The sequence below is a fragment of the Atta cephalotes genome, assembly GCF_000143395.1.
Source record: "Atta cephalotes unplaced genomic scaffold scaffold00011, whole genome shotgun sequence".
Classification (NCBI taxonomy): domain Eukaryota; kingdom Metazoa; phylum Arthropoda; class Insecta; order Hymenoptera; family Formicidae; genus Atta; species Atta cephalotes.
Genome location: NW_012130075.1, coordinates 1,120,916 through 1,144,736, shown reverse-complemented (window position 1 = coordinate 1,144,736; position 23,821 = coordinate 1,120,916). Strand labels below are relative to the sequence as shown.

Below are 23,821 nucleotides of genomic sequence, written 5' to 3'. Positions count from 1 at the left end.
TAGGATGAAAAATCAGTAATTTATGAAAAAAGAATATAAAATAAATAACTATACTGTAAAAAGTATTTAAAATGTTTACATTTAAAACACAATGTTCATTTAATGTTTAATAAATAAATATAACAAGTATAAATTATTGTCTTTATTTAGAACGCATAATTTAAACGTAAAAAATATCTAAGAACTAACATTATCCAAAATAAAACAACTTTTAGCGTTATTTAAAATATCTTTCAAAACTAAACATTTTTGTGTTTCCAAATAATATACTTTAAAAAATTGAACACATTTATATATTTTTAAATAAGACACTTTTTTTAAAACTAAACATTTTTTTTAATGCATGCTTGTTTAAAACTAAAACACTTAAGTATTTAAAAAAAGAAGATAAGAAATAAAACATTTTAATATCTTAAAATTAAACAGTTTCTTTTATAAATAATTGTCAATAATGAAAATAAGTGAATATTCAATTATATTGATTCTTTATTAGCAAAAAATAAAAAAGTCGTCTCATAAATTAACAAAACGTTTGGTTGTTAAGGGTATATTCTATAGAATAGCAGGCACTTTTTTATATTTAGCAAAATTAGTAAGAACGAATATCGAATTGACACAATCGATTTTTTATTATCAAATTCTGGTAGATAAATTTAAATCTATAAAAAATTAATAATACACAGTCTGACCTCTGTCAGAATATAAATTCGTTGTTAAAGCTTTCACAAGTGAGTATTTAAGAATTTTTTTCAAATTTTTTGTGATTTTAAACAAATTAAACGAAGCCCAAGCAAAATAACAAGTCATTATGATTTACAGGCTCGATAGTGTCTCGGTGCTAAAACAAGCAAAACGTCATGGCTATTAAAATGATGTCAAAATGACTACAAAATGATCATTAAAAGCCACTTTTCAATAATTTCCAATTCAATTAAATATCATTTTGACGTTAACGTAACTTATTGTTCCGCTTGGGGAACTACGATAAGTCAAATTACAAACTCAGAGATAAGATACCAAGGCTTCTCACGTGCGATAGTTTAAATTCGAATTTATGATTTATACATTTCTCTACATTTCGAATTCACAGCTCGTTACCTAACGTGATTATGTTTCGATGTATCGAATAGTATAAGGCCATCCTATATTAACCCGATAATTTCAATACGCGATATTATATTCGCGTCCAACTAATTTGATTTTACTCTTCCGCAATATTGCAATATCGGTAAATGAAACGCGATTCTGACAAGAGACGTGTCTAAATTTAAATAATTGCGTAGGATAATTTCGAGTGGTTCTAAAAAAGCACCGCGAATTGCAAAATTGTAATTTTGGACAATATAATATAGGGCTAAGACCCAACTCAGGCTAAAGTATGAGTAACAATGTTATTATAAGCAACGTATAGACGTTTCAATCCCTATCGGATCCTTCTCAATGTTAAAAAATAAATTTAAATGTTATCGGTAACTTCGCAAGATGTTCAACATATAAAAAGCGCATGTGTACTCTCATGTTGGAAATAATAATTATATAATACGGCCTAAATTCAATCGGCTTCCCATCGAAACTTGTTGTTAGTCTATTCCAGAAGTCACAATCGTATGAAATCTATAATACTTTCCTCTCAATTTACAATAGGTTGGTCCAGTGAAAATTAATGTAACGAAGATGTATACATCCTTCATATTCTATTTGCAACTGCTGATTATTCGAATGTCCAAAAATTATTAAAAATTTTTATAATATTTTGTTTAGTTACATTAATTTTCACTGAATCAACCTATTATAAATTGAGAGGAAATTTACGGTGTTATAATCTTCATACCATATGAACGTTTTTATATTGCTTACAATAATATTACTTTTAATATTATACTTTATCCTGAATTGATTCTTAACCTTATATTTGTATTGTTTAATTTATTTGATTATTGGAATCGTTATTATTGAATTGTAATAATGGAAATCTTAATTTGTGTAATTCTCTCATAAGCAATGCAATCCACGTCTTTCCTCTTTATAAATGAAATACTAGAAATTACGTGCCGGACACTTGTGGCTCGCAATTATCTCGGGCATGCGGTAAGAGAAAAAGCGAACATTGGGGTGGTGAAAAGGAGAATGTTGGTTTAATATCGACGAATTATCACGGATGCCGACCACGAGACGCCCGTATAGAATTCGATACCATCGAGATCTTCCCTGCCGATGCTATCCGAATTAAACTAACTCGGATTATTGCAACGGGCATACTTCGTATGATACTCCGCCCCACAAATTGCCAACAGGATTGCTACCGAGCTTACTGACGCGAAATCGAATTATTTTCTGAATATCGAACTCACGTTATCTGCCTGTTGTCTCTCTATTTTTCGTGCCCTCGTAAAATCAATATCTAAAATATCGATGCAGATGAGCTGAAGAACAACGAGACTGATATAGATTTGCTCAATTAAATGTGCGACACAATGGGGAGAGATTAAATCGCGAATGTTAATGTTAACGTAGTTAATAGCACGACGCTTATACGAGGATATGTCTGATTATTATGCATTATGCAGAGCAACTAGTTTAATCCTTTGTGGACTGTCGACCCCATTTGCATCTCTTTTTATTTTAAAAAGAATATAATTCCATTAAACTGTTCGTTCGATTTTTAAATTTTATTCAAATCTACTGGACACAAAAATATTTAGATCAAAAATATAAAAGATTCATGGTACGCATTAATGATGTTAATAAATTAATCTTAATTAATAATTTTATTGAAGTAAATTGATTAATATTAATACATATTTAGAGTGCATTCCACTTGGTACTCACAACGCTCGCGAGTTTTATTTTTCTTTATTTAACATTTGATAAACAACAAAGATGAAATGATTCCAATATGATGTAAAAAAAAGATGTAACATTGCGCAATAGCAATACAGGAAACAATCGATCAAATTTGAAAATGAGCCTAAATGCACTTTCCTGCATATAATAACATTAACATAATAGAACAGCCAATCAAATTTGGTTCCAAATTCACTCTCTTAGTCCACGGGATTACACCTTTTTTTTTACATCATGAATCCAAGTAAACACGTAAAAATAATAATAAACATCAAATAGAACGTATCCTTATCGTTAATAGATATTTTCTTATTATATGGCTATTGTAAAATTCCTCAAATGGTTTTGGCACCCCCAAGATTTTGATGTTTGGAGTGTCTCGACTTATTACATTAATGCTTGTGTATTTTATAAATATACATTAATAACAATCCCCGGTTCCCACACTCTAGATATACTTCGCGTTGTTAGCGTCGATTACCGGCATGATTCTTTGGGTGGAGAGTCAGTATCTAAAAGGAACCGTTTCTTTACCGGAATCGTCCAGCTTTCTAGAATCAGGGACCATGTCACCGAGTAAGTAGATAGTAGATAGTAAGTAGATGATATTATAGCGAGTTAACAATATCTATTTTTTTTCCGCTCCAATATTCTCTAGTCTCGATTGAAAAAGTTCTCGATTCTCGCGCATGGAATTGTCTACATTTACAAGTAGACGGCTTCGCTTAAACGATATTATATTGCTTACATTGCTTCAGCGACGATTCAATTCAACGGAATGCTGCTTATCTGCTCCTGCTGTGGCGTGCTGTGCAGTCTCCTTCTTTTGTACGGCTTATACAAGGTAGGGCAAAATTTCGGAGTACAACAATTAATGCATAATATCGTACAATCATCATTTCTTATATGTAATTTATTAGAAAAGTTAAGAAATCAATTTTGGAAATGCAGTAGAATTTCGATTGTATTTTTTTATTTAAATTAGTTAGTTAAATTTGCTTACATTAGACTGTGTTATTATATTATAGATAGAAAGTTACCTAAAATTTATTTACCATACTACTTTAATTCTACTTTAACTAATTCTACTTTATAATCCTACGATAATCCTTGTAAACATTTCTATCACGTTTTACCGAATAGCTAAATTCTATTATTTTGCGCAAAGAAAATCTTTCGTTTATTCTATTATCTCTATCTTTCTCAAAACATAGAAATTCTTCTATTTTCATATCTATTATATTTGCAACTAAACTCAATTCTCTGTGAGAATGCTGTAGAAAATACTTTCGCTCTCCCACTTGGCACGTGATAAAACAGTATTATCGCTGCTCCCGAATGGATCGTATAAAAGCTACAGGTATGACGCACACGCGTTATTCCCAAGAGATACATGCCATTAGAACACGTAACACAGAATGGATATTTGAGTAAACAATTCAATATTCATATATTGTTTATTAACATTTAGGTTTTTCACGAAAAGCCCAAATTTTCTTAAATAGTTTCTAATTTCTTACCATAAGTTTGATATATTCTCTTGAATAATCAAAATCAGATAATTAATAGGAATTTTTTTTCTAATTAGCTTCTGGTATATTTTTATACTTCTGACAATTTTTTAAATAAAATAATTAAATAAATGTTTAAATTTAAAGATCTATTTATAAGTTTTATTTATTATGATAAGTGTATTAATGCTTTAAATAATAGATAAAGATCTTAACAATTTTTTTAAAATTTTTTTATCCTGATACTTTTCTATTGACCAGCGAGATTTTTATGAAATAACATATATGTGTATAGGTGCTAAGCCAGTCAATATAACGTGCTATGTAGGTAATCCACTTTGCGTGCATGTTATTATTATTATAAACGATAAAAATTGTAAACTCACGTGGGCGAATCAGAAAAAAACCAGAACGAGAACATGAATCTTAATTATTCTGAGTACTTACTTCATGACGAATATCATTAATAAAACAAGCTGTAGGATTCGCGCGCGAAAGAAATTCGTATATATTCATGAATATTAATAACCAGAAAAACACCGATAACGTGATGGGAGCATTTTGCGAGCGTTACAAAGAGATTATTTAATTCAACAGAAATAAATATACTTGACGTGTTAGACTCCACGTTGCGTATTATATTATAGAATCATCATTAGTATATAGCATTTTGTTTTATTTATTTTATCAAAATATTTATACATAATTAAAAAAACATAATTAGAACTTTAAAAATTTAATGTAGTGCGTGGCAGTGTGAATAGCATAGAATAAATATTCGTGAAAAAAAATTTTACGTTAATACAATATTATCTTCGTTTTTATATATAAGTACAATTTTACATTAAACTATATTAATAAAAAATTAATTCTCTATATAATAAGTCTTTTTTACAAGCTATCACTTATTATAACATAAATAACTTTTCAGGATTACAAGATATTGCTGATACCATGGATTATCACAGTCATGACGTGTTGCATCATCGATATAACACATTCCTTATACATGTTCGTCGTCACAGTGAGTTCAGATTGTCACTCATAGAAAAGATTTTCAAATCCAATGCTATTGTAGAGTTCAACAGGGATAATCATATTTATTATCAACAGGAGAATATTTTATTTTTAAAAATTCTTAAATCTAAAATAAAATGATTTTGGACATCGATTTTGCCAAATACTATGGCGTAGTGCGTGTTATAACAAGTACAGATTTTAAACATAGGAATGTATAAAACTTAAATTTATATGTGTTATTTCTTATCTCAAGATATTAAGTCAATCTTACATTTAATTTCTAGGTAGAAAAATAGAAATTATTAATCAAATTTTAATATTGTTTTATTTTTATATTGCATAAAGTTACGATAAGATTAAATATATCAAGAATATTTTTTATCTTGTTATCAGAAATCCTTTACACATTTTAGCGTAACAATAATTAATTTCTCGAGAATACATTTGAGGAACATGAAAGGAAAAGAACTTTTGATTCTCACAAACTATTTCCTTATAAACTGTCTTAAATATTTGATAATCCGATTATTGTCGGATAATCGATACGAAACTCGATCAATACTTTATTATGTTCTACGATGTATCGTGTAGCAAGTTAATCTTTCTTATAAAACCGGCTCAATGAAAGCTCTTTGAAAGTAAAAATTAATTTGAAAGTTTGATAGAAAAGAGGCATAAGTTCGAAAACAAGAATACAAGAAAAAACTTTCTTCATTTACGCCTACTCTCGAGCATATAATTTTCTGAAAATCAATATCTGTTTTATATATTCAGGCTGCATCCCATATTGAATTTATAATTAATCAAACGTCACATTCTGTAGAGTTTTAATCACAATAAATTTCTTTCTGAATTCCATTGTAGTATTAAAGTTTTTAGTAAAATTTTATGTGATACATGAAATATAATGTTTTATTTTTTTTTCCTTTTACCTTTCTCGTTTTTTTTTTTATTTCTCTTTCGTTTTTCAATGTTCGGAATTTATGAATGAAATAGCTTGAAAGGCTTTATATCGCCGTTCTTTATAAGAAAAATATTAAAAGAAAACATAATATTAAAAATATATATTAAAATTAAACTCGGCAGCCTTTTAAAATAAATCATAGAAAACGTAATCGAAGACAGATATATGTACATAAATATTTTTTCAAATCTTTATGGAAATCTTATGAATTTTTCTTAACATGTTTATTTACATGAAATAAAACTCATGCATGATTTCTATAAAATCGATCTGTTACAGCCTGACTTTAATCCAACGAAACTTATGCTCTACACGCTAAATTTCTTTCTACTTTGTTTAAATGTAAGTATATTCGATTAATCTTGATAAAAGTAAAGAAGGAAATATTATTTTAAATATAAAACGATAATTTTTTTTACTTTTTATTAAAAAATTTTACAAATTACTCTTAACAAAACATTTTTTTTGCAAATATTAAAGTCTTATGTTTTCTGTTTTCTGTCTAATTCTTGCAGGAACAAAATTATTCACGATGCGATGGAAAACAATTTGGCGCTATAATCCAGATATTTTTAAACTGGTTTTATTTGATTTTGTGAGAAATTTAATTATAATTTTAATATACGAAGTATAAATGTGAAATAATAAGTAAAAACGAGGAATTAATCAATCAACTCTCTGAAAAAAAAGATGTATCAACAGTATTATCTTAATTGAAAATAATTTTGTTAATTCAATAACATTATTTAATAAAACAAGTATGTTCTTGTTTTCATAAAATTTTATTTATTTCATTAATACTGTTATTAAATAAATCAACAAAATTATTTTTAATTAAAATAATGCTGTTGAAATAACATTATTTTCTTTTCATCATTTATATATAAATATTTGCCACCGTTGGCAAAATTGATGCATTTATGGATTGTATACAATCTCTCTCACGTGCTCTCTGACTAAATACAGATATTATTACAGATATACTCGTTGTTATGTGTCATCTCGCAGTATCAAGAATATTCGGCTGGTCGTGGCACCGCTGCACACGACTACGAATACAGGGTCAGTATTCCGAAAGTTACGTAGAAAGAACAATTGGACAAGAGAAAAGTTGAGTGAAATTATTTAGCTCTCTCACTCTGTTTGCAAACATTTTGCCAAGATGTAACCACGGAAGCGTATTGAGATAGTTTGCAAACAACGGATCTAATTGTAAAACAATTCTCGAATTAATCATGCAAGTGTTTGTGTATATTCCCTATATAATAGCTGATGGTATAAAAATAAGAAGATAGCGATAGTCAAAATGTATGAAAAAATATGAATATTTCCTAAAAGCTAATGATCGAAGGGGACAGCTGTAGCAACTATTACGTCAATTACCCAATATCCCAAGAGAATTGTTTGTCAGATTCCTTTATATTTATAATGTCCCTTTAAGAGGTGTGCCGCATTGAATTCTTTTCTCATTATTAAGATTATCGCTATATAAACAAAATTTTCCTATAATCTTGGCAATTCTTATAAAAAACATATATATTGACTATAATTCGTAAGCTTTTAAATTCATAACCTTTTAACGCAATCTATATCGTTGCTTTGCTAAATTCATATTATAAAATACCTCTTTTTCATTGTACATTGTATGAGATGTAAATAGATATAGTATCTATTTACATCTCATACAATATTCGTTGAAGATCCCAGTAGTGAGATATGTAACTCAACCAGCGACTACGACCGCCACCACATCCTGTCTAAGTTCACGAAGAGGCATAACTAATAATGAAACAAAAGCAACACCGACTCAAAGCCCCACAGCGTGTCACAATCCTCTGTTATCGGAGAAAAGTCCTACCGGGAGTCGAGTATCGAGGAAGCACGTCCAGTTTCCAGATAATACATCATCATCACCGAGTCAGATAGAGAGGTCAGGTGAGCGTGTATGTTACTTGTATATGCATATCTTGTTTCGGAAGGAACTAAAAATAGAGTTACAAATCTAGAAACATGAGAAGAGAGAAGAAACATTGCCTTTTTGCTATCACAGATAAAACATCGCGCTTGTATACATATATTTTGCGCGGTACATGCCGTTTTCATAAATCTGCTAAAACTTGAATATCAATTTTCAATTGTCACAAAACTCTCTCTCCTCGCTTGTCATTGAAAATTGGAGATGGAGCGATTTCGTCTCAATTCGAGTTTTAAAAAAATTATTAAAAGTACAATATATATGAAATATTCTACAAAAAATATCGAGTCTCCGAAATGAAACTCATATTTCAAATATATATTTTACTAACAGGAAAACAAAAAATAATTATTTCATATTTTTTAGAAGCTTATGTGCTTTAATTAATTTTAAATTAAAATGTGTATTCAACATTATAAAATGATATCTCGTGAAAATCTATTTTTATGACAAACAATTGTCTTTTCCAAAAAGATTAAATAAACAGAATTAAAGTAATTGATTGAAATTTGCGTTTTTGTTTATTAAATTTTGCTGCATAAATAATTAAATAGAGAGATGAAGATTTTTAAGGTATACATATATATATATATATATATATATATATATATATATATATATAAATATTTCAGAAAACGCCAGTAGCAGAGATTCCAATAAAATATTCGCCGAAAATTGAACATAACTCGAGGACCTGGCTGCAACCTAATGATGCTATAACGATCGTGGTCAATCAATCCTTGCCGTCGAGCGACGAGGAACACAATCATTGCTCATGAAAAGATGGATATACCTGAAACACAATCACATGCAATTGTTAATAGTCTGAATCTATACATGTGATTGATCTCTGTGAAGTTCCTGTGTTATTATGTAAATATATCGATGGATTTTTTTATTAAAAAACCTACAGATATAACTTTATTTATCTTCTACTTTATAATAACGGTCTAACCACACGATAGAAATTTCTATCCCTTTGCTCGATAAATAGTCCAAGAAAAAAAAATTAAGTTGAAAAAATTTATTAATAAATGCGGAAATGTTAAAAATGAAATTAAAAACGAAATTAGGACCTCGGTATGAAATTTTCGAAAATTTTATTTGATTGCGAACGATTATTAATATAACGATAGATATTAATAATCGTAAAAAAGACAAATTTGATGTCTTACCTGCGATTTCTCGACAAATAGAAGTTCATGGAAACCAGTTTTGTTAGCAAATCGGCTTTTACGAATTGATCAATACTATCTGTCTCCTTGCATGTAAATATCCTCTTTGCCTCTCAACAAGAGAGTAATAGCTTTCTATTGGGACTCTCAGCGCATCAAATACGTGGATTTCGGTAGTCAGATGAAAGCGACCACAAATAAGCATGGCTTCGCCAAAGAGATGAAGATGAAATTTCTCATCGAAAGAAAGAGGGTCTATCATACGGAAATTAAAGAGCTGACTGTCAGCATGGATTCCAAATTGCTGCCGGTGAAATATCGATGTAGTTGAATAAGCGATGCCCGTAACCAGACCGGATGTAAACCTTCATTTATACGTATATCTCATGCGAAATACAAAGAACGGACAGGAAGATAAAAGAATTGAACAAGCCTAATCCTTATTTCGAGCAATTTATCTTTTAAACTTAAACTTAAACTACGATCTCTGTCTTTTGAAGGAATAACATGGAAGCTTAATATGTATGTATATTATAAGCATATTTATTTCTCTATGCTGCAATTTAATATTACATACATCTTTGTGAGTTTAATTCAAAATAAATTTTTATAGAAATTGCATATACTTATGTATCTTAATAAATTTATATTACATGAAATATATAGCATTTTTTATTTTATTTTATTTTTTTCAAATAACGTTCAGTTTGCGCAATTATATATTTCTAACTATATTTCTAATATTTTGCGATTTCTTTACAATTTTCTTATATAATATAGTGAAACAAGTGTGGTCATCCATTATGTAACAAGCTAATTATAATTATGTAAACAATTTTCAAATAATTTTTTTCTTAGAAGCACTGTTTTTTTTAATTTTATTACATCTGTAATTAATTAATTTATCTAATATATTAGCTTATTGAATAAAGGATTTTGTTTGTTAGGAAGAAAATTATTTCTTATCGATTAAAGATTATCTCGCTTATAGGTTTGATTGCATATTACAGCAAGAATATTACAGCAAAAGTTTGTAATTTAAACAGAAAGTTGTGAAACACTCAAAGAAGTCCAAAGGAAAGTAGATTATGCCATTAAAAGCTAGAGTGTAATCTAAATGTACTTTTATAATGTACTCTCAAACTTCAAGAAATTTTGAAAAGCTTGGAAAAACTTTGAAAAGGAAGAGTATTATGATATAAAACTATAATATCTCATGAATGTTTTAACTTTCAATGCTTTTATACACTCAACTTATTGTTTTGTAGAAAGTATTTAATTATACCTAGCAAATGTAACAATTATTAAATTACCGATGACGATATTGTAAAGGCTATTAACAATTAATTGCTGAGTCGTAACATAATGTTTTTCTCTGCCAATGACATTCACCATCAATGCAGAAATAAAAGCAACGTATCGTGGCACTGATATCGAGAAAAATATTTACCCAGGAGATTCCTTTCAAATTTAAACGCACGAGATGCTCGGGCACCATTTATCAGTAAACATATGATTATAATGACATATATATATATATATATATAATATATATAATATATATATAATAAGTCCATTGCAGCATTCCTAGATATCCTAAAAATAATTTGAAGAAATTTGAAAGACAATTTAATATATCAGTAATTTCATAAATTAGATTAAAAAAAAGAGAGATATTCATTACAAATTTGATTCATAAAGATTTTTTATAGAGTATATTTGCAAAGATTTTTCTTTATTCACGAAATCCTTTTAATTCTAAGATATTTTTATTTATAAAGAAACAATTTTTATTTAAAATTGATATGATAAAATTTACATCTGACAAGGAACTATTAAATAATTACACACCAATTTTAATAAGACTTATTTAGTAAAAATACTTTCACACAAACTGAAGAATAATGATGTCAATTTTATTGGCAATCATCAATGTTAAAATAATAAAAGCAATATGTGAATAATAATTTTAATATCTAATTAGATATTATTGAGTTGTCCGGAAAGTTCGTGCTGATGTTGAAAGAAAATTGAAACGTAGAAAATTTAAATTTTAGTATACATTTATTAAATTATATAGGTTAGTCGGCACGAACTTTCCGGACAACCCAATATATGATTCGTTGCGCATTTTATATAACATGAATATAATTTTTTTTACAATAGCACACATAACAAGTGTTTATTAATTAAATATCACACAAATTTTTTTTTATAAACTACATTTTGTACAATAGCTATAAATTATAAATTAAGTATTAATTATAAATTAATTACCTTTTTATATTGACGCTCAACCCTCATTTTCAGTGTCAAAATAAGTTACATGATCAAAATTGACGATTAATATCAATTTCTACATGACTTATTTTAACATCAAAAATAAGCGTCGAATGTGCATGAAAAAGCACCTTTATAAATCTGGAGACACAGTAGTGTCTCGGCGCTAAGCCAAGCGCAGCGACACTGCCATAGCTACCTTATATATTTGACATCGTCAAGTCAGAAAATTTAATCTCAATAACTCTGTGAGAAAAAAAAATTGTAGAAACAAGCGTAGACTGAAAAAAAAAACTAAATCTTAATATATATTTATAAAATTGACATCATTATTCTTCAGTTTGTGTGAAAATATTTTTACTAAATAAGTCTTATTAAAATTGGTGTGTAATTATTTAATAGTTCCTTGTCAGATGTAAATTTTATCATATCAATTTTAAATAAAAATTGTTTCTTTAGCTTTATAAATAAAAATATCTTAGAATTAAAAGGATTTCGTGAATAAAGAAAAATCTTTGCAAATATACTCTATAAAAAATCTTTATGAATCAAATTTGTAATGAATATCTCTCTTTTTTTTATCTAATTTATGAAATTACTGATATATTAAATTGTCTTCCAAATTTCTTCAAATTATTTTGAATAGTACTCTGAACGTATACTTACAATAAATAAATTTTTACTTAATAAAAAATGATAATTTAAAATTAAATTAATAGCTTTTATATCAAATAAATACGAGTATATGTGTTATATTCAGTAAATATTTAGATACTTGTAACTATTAAATCGAATATTTATAAAAATTTAGTATTTTTTCAATGTAAACTGACCTCAAAAATTTTCCCTCAATTAAAAGGAGAATATTTCGCAAATCAATATTTATCAAATATTAACACTTGAAAATACTTCATTTTTGAGTTCTTCTTGTTTCGACGAGCCGTGCAATTTTTTCTGTATCTGCTCTAGCGTCCTGCCTTTGGTTTCAGGTACATAGAAAATTGTGAATAAAGCACCAGCAAGGCTGCACATGGTGAATATCCAGAATGGCGTATGCATACCGGTACTTTCGCTTACAACCAGATACAGACTCTCCACGACAAAGGCTGTGATATGGATTGTCATTATGCCTATCATAATGCCGAGGGCCTTTACGTTCATGGGAAACAATTCGCCGCCCATAGTGAAGGGTAACACCCCCAAACCCAGGCTAAACATGACTCTATATAAGATCACGCCAATGGCGGGCAACCATATTATATTGCTGGTATCCATGTGATAGTACTGAAGATGAAAGTATGTTGCAACCATAGCGGTAGAGCATGCAGAACCGATAGTGGAGATCATCAGCCATGATTTCCTACCGCTACAATCGGTGATGAACATGCTGACGATCGCGCAAATTAGTTGCATGACGCCCAATATCATAGTCAAGTATTTACCCTCTAGATTACCATCCATCTCATCAAATATTAATTGAGCATACTGCATTACGGCTTGAGAACCGCTCAACTGTTGAACTAAGGCCAGGCACAGCAACGTTATTAGGGCTCTGCAATATTATTCGAGCAAATTTATCGATTAGATCGTTCTATTATCAAAGTATTTTAAAGTTGTTATAACTCTAAACACTATACGTATGTATATACAGGAACAAAAAATCCTGGACTCTTCAAAATCTTGAAAAATAAGCATTTTTGACAAAAGTTATAGGGTTTAAAAAGATCTATTTCGCGTCGGTTAGACACGTTGAGTAATGCTAATATCGGCGGTACTGAAACTTTCAAGCTTTATAACTTAAAAAGTATTTAATGATAAATAATTTTATCATAATTATATCAGTGTTTTAAATATAATTTTATCAGTGTTTTAAAAAGCTGACACCAACTATCAGATTCTGGCATCAAAAATAAGATATGCTATTTAAAAAAATCGATGAATAGATCTTTTTCTCTCTATAACTCTATAATCTTTGTCTAAAATATTTTTCTCAAAAATGCTTACTTTTCAAGATATTTGATGGCTCCGGGACATTTTACACCCCGTACACATACACACACAAGAAATTATTAGCAAAAAAAAACTTTTTAATGTTCTCCAACGATTACAATACAATTATACAATTATACAAATATAAAAATGATTTGTACACTTATTTGTAAATCTTTTTAAATCCAATATCTAATTTTTATTCGTGGTAACAGGAAATCTTTGAAAATTTTTGTGATACGTGAATTAAAATTTTATTAATTTATTTTGATAAAACAACAAACAGAAATTTGACTTCTTACCTGCGATTTCCTGGGATAAATAGGAGTTCATGGATACCAGCTTTATTAGCCAAATCGTCTTTTACAAATTGCTCAATACTGTCTGCCTCCTTATAAACATCCTCTTTGCCTCTTAATTGAACAAGAGAGTTTATGGCTTTTTGCTTGGTGTTGCAACGCATCAAGTGATATGGGGATTCCGGTAGCCAAATAAAAGTGACCAGAAACAGGCATGGTCCCACCAAAGAGACGAGGGCGAGATTTCTCACTGAAAGAAATGGACCTATTGTGAACTCGATCAAAATACCGAGTTTCCCAGCGACTGCCAGTATAGATCCCAAATTGCCGCGAATATCAGCCGGCGAAATCTCGCTCACATACATCGGCGTGGACATAGAAATAATGCCCAGAGCTAGTCCGGATATAAACCTCGATATGTATAGCTCCTGTGAAACAGAGAAATGACAGAAAAATAAAAAGATTGAACAGAGAAAATCGATTTACTTCGAGGAACTTTATCTTCCAGATTCAAGAAGATACCATGATCTCTTTTTTTAATAGAATAATATTACACAGAAACTTATCATGTATATTTGTTTATATATGAAATTTGTAAGCATATATCTTTTTATACATATTTATTTATAAGCTTTGCTTATTTATTTGCTTTTATACAGTTTCCAAAGTCCATAATATAGCTTTTTTGTGGATTTAATTAAGAAATTGAAATAGGTATATAATAAATACTCATATTTTCTAATATTGTCCAAATGAGAGATATAATAGGTTTTTTTTTTAAACAGCATTTAGAGTTTGTAGTGTAGTGTAATTATATATTTTGCATAATTATATATTTATTTTATAATATCAATTGATTCTCTAGAAATTTTTCTTACAGTGGAATCAAACGCTGTAATCATGTAAAGTGCAAGCTAATTATTATTATAATTGTAAAAATAATTTTCAAATAATTTTCGCGTTAGAATTACAGCGTGTAATAAAGTGTGAAACTTAAACTGAAAGTCGCGAGATATTCAAAGAGATTCGAGAAATGTAGATTATATTGTAAAAAAACGCTGATTCAACGTTGATCGATATCAATCGACCAATTCTTTCTAGTTGAGTTCTAGAATTATGATCCAATATAGAACTGAAATCTCACGAATATTTTAAATTTTAACTTTCAATGTTTTTATACATCCAACATATCATTTTGTAAAAAATACTTGAATATACTTAATGAATATTGCATATTAAATTATTACCCACGATGATGTTGCGAAGACTATTAACAACCAGGCAATTATTGAGGGCACAATCGTAAATAACATGGTGTTCTTCCTGCCGATAATATTCACAATCAATGCAGAAATAACGCTACCTGCGGCGGCACCAATACTAAGTAAAGCTGTCACCCAAGAGGCTTCTTTTAAGTTTAAACGTACAGGATATTTAGCATCATCACCATGTAGCAATAAAGGTAAAGATGGCGATGCCCAACCGACAAAGAAAGCCACTGACAGCACACCTAAATTTCCTATTAAAATAATAGGGTTTAAACAAGCTTTAATATATATCACATGTTTTATTAATTAAATAAAAGAAGACAATTTTACAAAGAATCTCAAGCATCCTGATGAAAATAAAAATCAAAGCGTAAGTCGAATGTAATCGGAAAGTAACAGAAGCATAAATGAAATTTCTAGAAAAAAAAAAAATTGAAACATCAAAATATAAAAGAAGTGTAAATGCTTCTTTTATGTTTCATTGTTTCAATTTTCGTCTCCTAGAAGTTTCATTTACGCTTCTGTTACTCTCCCATTATATTCGATTTATGCTCCGATTTTTATTTTCATTCAATCAAAATTAATCAATTAGCAAACAAATTGAATAGGAATATTTAAATATATTAAATAAAAATAATTTAAATAAATTTCAATTATGAAAAAACGCTTAATTTATTTTACATAATAATTAAATAAATATTCAGCACAATTCTGAGATATCTTTCTATTCTATAATAATCCCAATATATACATACCTGCTATAGCAGCGAGATATAATTTCTTCATGTTTTCACTACAATCACCTATCGTCGTGTACAAATATTAAATGAATGAATTTGTAACGATGAATGCAGTATTCTTATCCAAGTGATGCAGATAATAAAATATCAATTTCATCTAAAGCATTTCAAGAGGTAGATATAAAATTATAATCGTCAGACGATATGTAAAAAGAGGAATATTAATATTCTAAAATTTTTGAAACATTTTATAAAGTAATCAGAAAAACACTTTATAATATCTACTTAAAAAAGATATTTTTTTAAACGTTTATGTCTGAACATTTGGAAAATTTTTACATAATCTTAATTATCAAATATCGTGTTATGTATAATTCGAATTTATACCTTAAATATCTTATATGTTATACGTACGTAGTTTTTATTGCAAAATACTAATAAAAACATTATTGTATCTGTACTGACAAAAGCATTATGCAAGGTAGTCAAAAAAGATGGTACCAAATTTTAAGAATACGTAGTAATCGTGAAAACAAATCGAAAAATCTTAATAAGTAGAAATCCAAAAACTACCAAGAAAAAATGTTATATAATGGACATATTTTATATATATAATTATATAAAATATGCCAATTTTATATATAATTTTATATAATTTTATATAATTATATATAATTATATATAAGACATTTTTTCCCGAGCATTTTTTCCGAGTAGTAAAAACTAAATTTCATTACAGCAGATATTCAACGTGCTTCCTTCTGTTTATTTAAACACACAATTCGGCACATCTTTTCATTGAAGATCAAATACGTTCAAAGATTCCAGGTTTATCTCATATGTTGAAAACAGCAATTTATGTATCGAAGATAGACACTGTCAACGATAACACAAACGTTTGTGGATGTACTAACATTGACGGTACGGAGAATTAAAAACTGTTATCAATAAGTAATGAGCTTAGAAACTCATGAAGGACGACTGTACGAATACGCGATCGCATGTAAAAAAAGTAGAAAATTCTTTGTAACTTAGAAATAAATGGTTCTGCTAATTAAGTCTTTTCAGTTTATTTTCACAAGTATTACATATTCTTAAAATTTGATTACGTTTTTTGTAACATCCTGTATAATATTATTGTTTTGGTTTCTTTTTTATCATATTATCTCATCAGAATATTTCATATATCTGTCATAAAAGATTTTAAAGAAATTATCGATATAATAGATAAAAAAGATAAATAAACAGCAGCAAAGTACCAACAAAAACAGCATAATTAAATATTATAATTAAATTGTAAAAATATTTTTAAGAAATTATTTATTATAATTAAAATAAGCTCACATTTATTTTTTAGCATGAATTATATTTTAATTATAATATTCAATATTTAATTCTATTAAATTAGCGCAATTTTAATAGACATTAATAATAAATCCTTTCTTTTCTCTTTTATCAATATATTATATAATTAATTATTATTTCAATGTTATATAACATTAATTATATCTTTACACAAACACTTCACAGATGATATTGATTTCAATAAATATATAAATAATAAAATTCTCGACATAGTATTATAAAATCTGTTCGATTTATCAATGTCATCACAAATCTTAATTTATAACATCAACAATATATTATATATATATTATATGTATATGTATAAATTATTAGCTTATTCTCATAGAATTAGCTATCATTAACTATAAAAAAAAATTATTGTAAATGTGTTTTTACTCATTCATATAACTATCATTTATATACACACACACATATATATATATATATATATATATATATATACATATATGTATTATTTGTTTATGTTTCAATAATATTTGTTAGATCTAATTCCGTTAGTTTTTTATAAGGTTACTTAAAAATGAGATTTCTTAAGTTGACTCTACAGTACTAAATATTCTATTTTACATCTTTGGTACATTATATTTAAAAATCATCCATTACTAAGTCTCTATTACATTTTATGATCTCGAAAGGTTTTTTAATCTTGTTTTCGTCAATAAAATGCGAACATTTAATAAATTAATATTCTTCAAATATTCATCAAGAGAAGATCGACACGTTCATTCTCAAATTCTTTTCACTTCGATGGATTATGCAATTTTCTTTGTATTTGTTCCAACGTTTTGCCTTTAGTTTCAGGTACGTAAAAAAACGTGAATATAGCAGCGACAAAACAGCACGCGGTAAATATCCAGAACGGTGTATGCACACCGGCACCTTCACTTATAATCAGATATAAGTTCGTGACGACAAACGCTACGATTGTCATCGTCATCATGCCTATCATATTGCCGAGGGCCTTCACGTTCATGGAAAACAATTCACCAGCCATGGTGAACGGTAACACTGATAAACCAAGGCCGTACATGACTATGAATAGGATCACGCCTATAGCGGGTAACCACGTTATATTGCTGATATCCACGTGATTATATTGAAGATGAAAATATGTTGCGACTATGGCAGTGGAGCACGCTGTACCGATAGCGGAGATTGTCAACAATAACTTTCTGCCGCTGCAATCAGTGATAATCATGCAGACAATCGTGCAGACTAGCTGCATGGCGCCCAGTATTATAGTCAAGTATTTGCCTTCCAGATTACTGTTCATCTTATCGAAAATTATTTGAGCGTACTGCAACAAGGCTTGAGAGCCACTCAACTGTTGAAATATGACCAGACACACCAATGTTGTTAAAGCTCTGCAAAATTAGTCAATCGAATAATTTGATACGAATTTATCAGTTAAATCGATCGTTAATTCTGTATAATAAAATAGATAGTTTTAACTTTTATTAAAAATTATTATCAATAACTCCGAGTTTCTTAAAGATTATTAATACTAAAAATTTTAAACCAATATTTATCTAATATTTTACTAATATAATATTTTACTAATATTTATTTGTAATGCCACGGTAAAAAAATCGAAAGTTTCATATTAGTTCGCGAATATAACCAAGTTATATTCAAACAGTTTGCTGGAAGATTGGCAGCAAATTTAATTAGACTCCTACTGCAGATCCATCCAGCAATCTGTGTCCGCATTAAGTTCAGAATCTATCGACAGAGTCTGTTAACATGTTATATACCAGTAGATTGATGGCAGAAAGCAAGCAGAATCTGCGTGGGTAATAACGGCAGACTGGCAGTAAAAACCGAGCAAGAGCTGCAAATCCTGCTCATTTCTTCCGCAAATCCGCTGGCATACTGAAAAAAATCATGTTACAACGTTACATGATGAAATCATGTAATTAAAACATGTAAATCATGTAACGGATTGTTCCAAATCCGTACATAATTTTTTTAAACGATGTAATTTGAAAAATCACATAATATTAGAAATAATTTTGTCCAGCATGTGATTTTATAGTTATCAAATTTTAAAGAATTGAATGATAGAAATAGAAGAAAAAAGAATATATCATCACGTGACTCTTCAAAATACATAATTTTAACATCACGTACTAATTTGGAATAATCCATTACATTGTTTTAAATGTTTTAATTACATAATTTCATTATGCAACTGTCTAACGTGATTTTTTTCAGTAGGAATACATAGCATGGCAAACAAGCAATAATTGTCATATCCTTATTAAAAGAAGATCAAAAGAAACGATAGGAAATAATTCAGCCATTTTTACTCACAGTTACTTATGAATCAGAAATTAACAAAAGAATATCGTAAATAATTATGAAGGAAAATGATTTGCTATCATTTTCTTTCATAATTATTTTATTTATCGTTTCTTATCATTTCTTTTCATAGCTTAAAATCGTAGTTGCACAATGAAATCATAAATCCACAAGTAATTCTTCATCGTTTCTTTTTTTTTTCATAACTATTTTATATGTTATATTAATATTTTTCTTCATAAATAAATAATTATGAATGTACAGAAATTTATTGAGTTTTGGTGTTAATATTTCAGATGCTATTATACATATTAACGCATTTTTATACATATAACTTCCAGGAATTATTTTGAATTAATTTGTTGCAGAATTAGAAATTCAAAATATATCTCTTGTTTACTATCCTTTTCAAACTTAATTTGAGAATTCGTATTCAAGAAATTATGAAGAATCTCATAACACTACACTTTTTATCTTATTCTGAATGGTTCTACTTATGAGAAATAGAACTCCGATTCATTTGATGATGAGGTCGCATAATGCTCGTGTACTACTTCCCGTTGTTTAACTTTACGATAAGATATGTTTTGAATTACGTAACGTTCATGCACGATAAATAAAAATTTTTAATCATAATAATATGATGGGAAAATATCGCAACGTTCGTTGTTGCGATTGTATGATCGATTACAAAATGGTTTCTGTTATAATTTTATAAGATAAATTTTGAATCATCTGTTAATAAATAAATCTGTTAATAAATTATTAACAATTATAGATTTTCTTTCAAAATTGTAAAGAATAATAAATTTGTAAAAGAATATAAAGATTTCTATCATCTTCCAACTGGATTAAATCCGTTTTCAGATAATGATAAAAAACGATAACATTTCTTTTGGAATATAAAAAGTGAAACAATATAGATAAATGATAATTTTTGACAGATATTATATAGATTCCTATCGTTTCCTATCAGTTTTATGTAACGGGGATTTCCGGCAATTTGTCGAGATCGTTAGATATATTACACTTTCCAGACTTAATCATTTGTATGAAGTTTGATATCTTACTGTCAACAGAAATTGATAACATATTGTTCTCAAAATTTATCTCTACAAGTTTTGACTAGGATTATTGATACATTAGATCTGTTTTTTACTCCTGCATTAGACTGCACTAAAACTCTCTTTCTTGCTTTCGCCAAATATCAAATATATATATATATATATTCCTATCTCTTTAAATTCCAAAAGTTACTACTAGTATACTTATACTAATAGTATACTTATACATTATAATTCAGCCACAAAAAACATAATGATAGATCAAAATGTAACGTCTTACCGGCGATTTCCTGGTATAAATAGGAGTTCACGAAAACCAGCTTTGTTAGCCAAATCGACTTTTACAGATTGCTCAATGGTATCTGCCTCCTTATAAACATCCTTTTTGCCTCTCAATTGAATAAGAGAGTTTATAGCTTTCTCCTTGGCGTCGCAGCGTATCAAATAGTATGGAGATTCTGGTAACCAGATAAAAATGACCACGAACAGACAAGGTGCCGCCAAAGAGATAAAGGCAAGATTTTTCACTGAAAGAAACGGACCTATTGTGAACTCAATCAAAACACCAAGTTTCATAGCGACTATCAGCATGGATCCCAAATAACCGCGAATGTTTGCTGGCGAAATCTCGCCCAAATACATAGGCATGACTGTAACATGCATGCCCATAGCCAGTCCGGATAAAAACCTCGATATATATAGATCCTGCGAAAAAAAGCTTATCAAAAGAAGGCTTGCTAAGAAGAAAAACATTTCTTGTTAATTAAAGATCGAGATTTTAGATTTGATTTCATATTACAGCGAAATAAAGTCGCGAAAAAAAGAGTCTGGAATTTAAACGGAAAATCGCGAAATATTCAAAGAGATCCAAGAAAAATAGATTATGCTGTCAAAAGCTACAGTTATATATAATTTAAATGTACTTTTAAAATGTGCATATTTCTACAAAGTACTTTAAGAAATTGAAAAACTTAGAAGAATTTTGTTTGAAAGATAAGAATAATTAGGATTATGAATATTTACAATTCAATGTAGAATTAATAGCTCACGAATATTTTAAATTTTAACTTTTAATATTTTTATTATCTATATTTTCTAAAAAATACTCGGATGTTATACTCAATATGTATAGCTATTACCGGCGATGATGTTGCGAAGACTATCAGCAACCAACCAATTGCCGAAGGCACAGCTGAAAATAGCATGGTGTTCTTTCTGCCGATGATATTCACTGTTAATGCGGAAATAATGCAACCTGGGACGGCACCAAGAGTAAATAAAGATGTCACCCAAGAGATTTCTTGCAAGTTCAAACGCACGGGATATCCAGCACCATCACCATTTATCAGTAAAGGTATGGATGGCGATGCCCATCCCATATTTAAACCCACTGACAATGAACCTAGATTTCCTAAAATAAAAGGTTTTGAAGAATTAAGTTTTAATATATACATCACAAATTTTATTTTTTTATTTACATAGAAGAGAACAAATTTTATTTATAAAGATTCTTTATAGATTTCACTTGACAAATTATTCTCTATTCGTTAATTTCACTCGCGAAATTCTTTTAATTCTAAGACGTTTATTTCTACAGCTAAAAAAAATATTTTAATTTAAAGTTGGCATAATAAAACATAAAAATTTCTGATAAAATTTTACTCAATTTTATGCTAATGACGTACCTGCTATAGCAGCGAGATATACTTTCTTCATGTCTTTGCTATCACCGTGTATCGCGTTCAAATATCAAATGACTGAGTTATAATGATGAATAAAATTCTTATTTAGATGTAGATAATATCTTATCAGCTTTATCTAAAGCATTTCAAAAAATTAATATCACAGTTGCCATTAGCAAACGAAATAATAAACTGCATGAATATTAATGTCCTAATATTTATTAATTTTATGAAATTAGGAAAATTATTTTATTATATCTTTAGCTGATATTCATTAATATGATTCTTTGGCCGAAATTTATAGACCGATATTCATAACCGATTCTTATATTTAAGACTGTCTTAAATACAATCTTAAAATTTTATGAACTAAAAGCTGTATTAACATCTTAAGATATTACATACGATAGGCTGGAAATAAAAATGGATTACAAATGTCTTAAGATGCTAATATGCTCTGTAATTGATTTATGATATCTTAAGATCGTACTTAAGATAATTTTAAATATAAAAATGAGAATACCGGCACACAATGAGAATACCGACCTGTGATTACAGATATGTAAATCATTTATAATATCTTACGACTGCTACTTAAGATAGTTTTAAATATAAGAACCGACAGTGAATATCGATCATTATCTTTTGATAAAATCTGAAACATCATATATATTATTTATATATATATATATATATATATACAAAACATATATATAAAACATTATCAGAGTTGGAAAATAATTATTGCGTTATTATTTGCGTTATTATTTGTAACGCAATTACTTCTTTATTATTTTTTTTATAACGATCGTTTCTTTTTTCTGTCTTTAACAATAACAGTAACGTTGTTACATTTTTGCAGTAATGATAACGATTCAGTCGCTACTTTTATGGTTACTTTAATTTTTATTGGATCATATTTCGATATTGCTGGCGCTGAAAGACGTTTCACTTTTGTGTCCTTAAAAATGTATTTCTAGATTTGTTATAACAAATGAACGAAATACTTAAAATTTTTTTAAATGTGTAAGTATACTATATATTTACAATTTAACATTGTATTATATATAATAAACGGTTATCATAAATATAATTATATAATTATAAAATGTTTACTTTCTCATTTCTATATATTTCTTAAAAAATATTTTATATTTTATGGAGTAAAAAATGCTCGTATATTTTCTTAAAAAATAACACAATGTGGCTTATTTCGAGCTATAATTAAATTTACTTTAAATTAATATAATTAACAAACGTTTCGGCTTATAAAGCTTCCTTTAGTGCTACAACACAGAGATACAATCTTAAATTAACGAATAAAGAATAACGGATACAATG

General features: G+C 28.2%; 2 protein-coding genes across 2 annotated transcripts in view; one reads left to right on the top strand and one right to left on the bottom strand.

Moving 5' to 3' along the window:
• LOC105627944 overlaps window positions 1-9,093 on the top strand; it is a 23,255-nt gene extending 14,162 nt beyond the window's left edge. The window contains exons 2-8 of the mRNA XM_012209215.1: window positions 3,297-3,420; window positions 3,603-3,688; window positions 5,287-5,379; window positions 6,619-6,681; window positions 7,318-7,401; window positions 8,040-8,282; window positions 8,947-9,093. Of these exons, the coding sequence (XP_012064605.1) occupies window positions 3,297-3,420; window positions 3,603-3,688; window positions 5,287-5,379; window positions 6,619-6,681; window positions 7,318-7,401; window positions 8,040-8,282; window positions 8,947-9,093 (840 nt within the window). The remainder of the gene's footprint in view (window positions 1-3,296; window positions 3,421-3,602; window positions 3,689-5,286; window positions 5,380-6,618; window positions 6,682-7,317; window positions 7,402-8,039; window positions 8,283-8,946) is intronic.
• Window positions 9,094-12,654: 3,561 nt separating this feature from the next.
• On the bottom strand, window positions 12,655-22,514 carry LOC105617109. Its single transcript, XM_012198686.1, has 10 exons — window positions 22,484-22,514; window positions 21,938-22,209; window positions 21,079-21,503; window positions 18,177-18,797; window positions 16,962-16,974; window positions 16,253-16,294; window positions 16,081-16,111; window positions 15,305-15,576; window positions 14,061-14,485; window positions 12,655-13,321 (listed from the first exon to the last, which is right to left on the bottom strand). Exons 1-10 carry the CDS (start codon window positions 22,512-22,514, stop codon window positions 12,655-12,657), a joined length of 2,799 nt encoding a protein of 932 aa, XP_012054076.1.
• Window positions 22,515-23,821: the final 1,307 nt, after the last annotated feature.

Bases quoted from the DNA above. Each gene is read 5' to 3' on its own strand.
- LOC105617109 (XM_012198686.1), bottom strand. From the start codon at position 22,514: ATGAAGAAAGTATATCTCGCTGCTATAGCAG. The intron at 21,504-21,937 runs GTAATAGCTATA...TTTTTTTCGCAG, and splicing joins TCTTCGCAACATCATCGCCG to GATCTATATATATCGAGGTT. The intron at 13,322-14,060 runs GTAAGAAGTCAA...ATAATATTGCAG, and splicing joins TTTATCCCAGGAAATCGCAG to AGCCCTAATAACGTTGCTGT.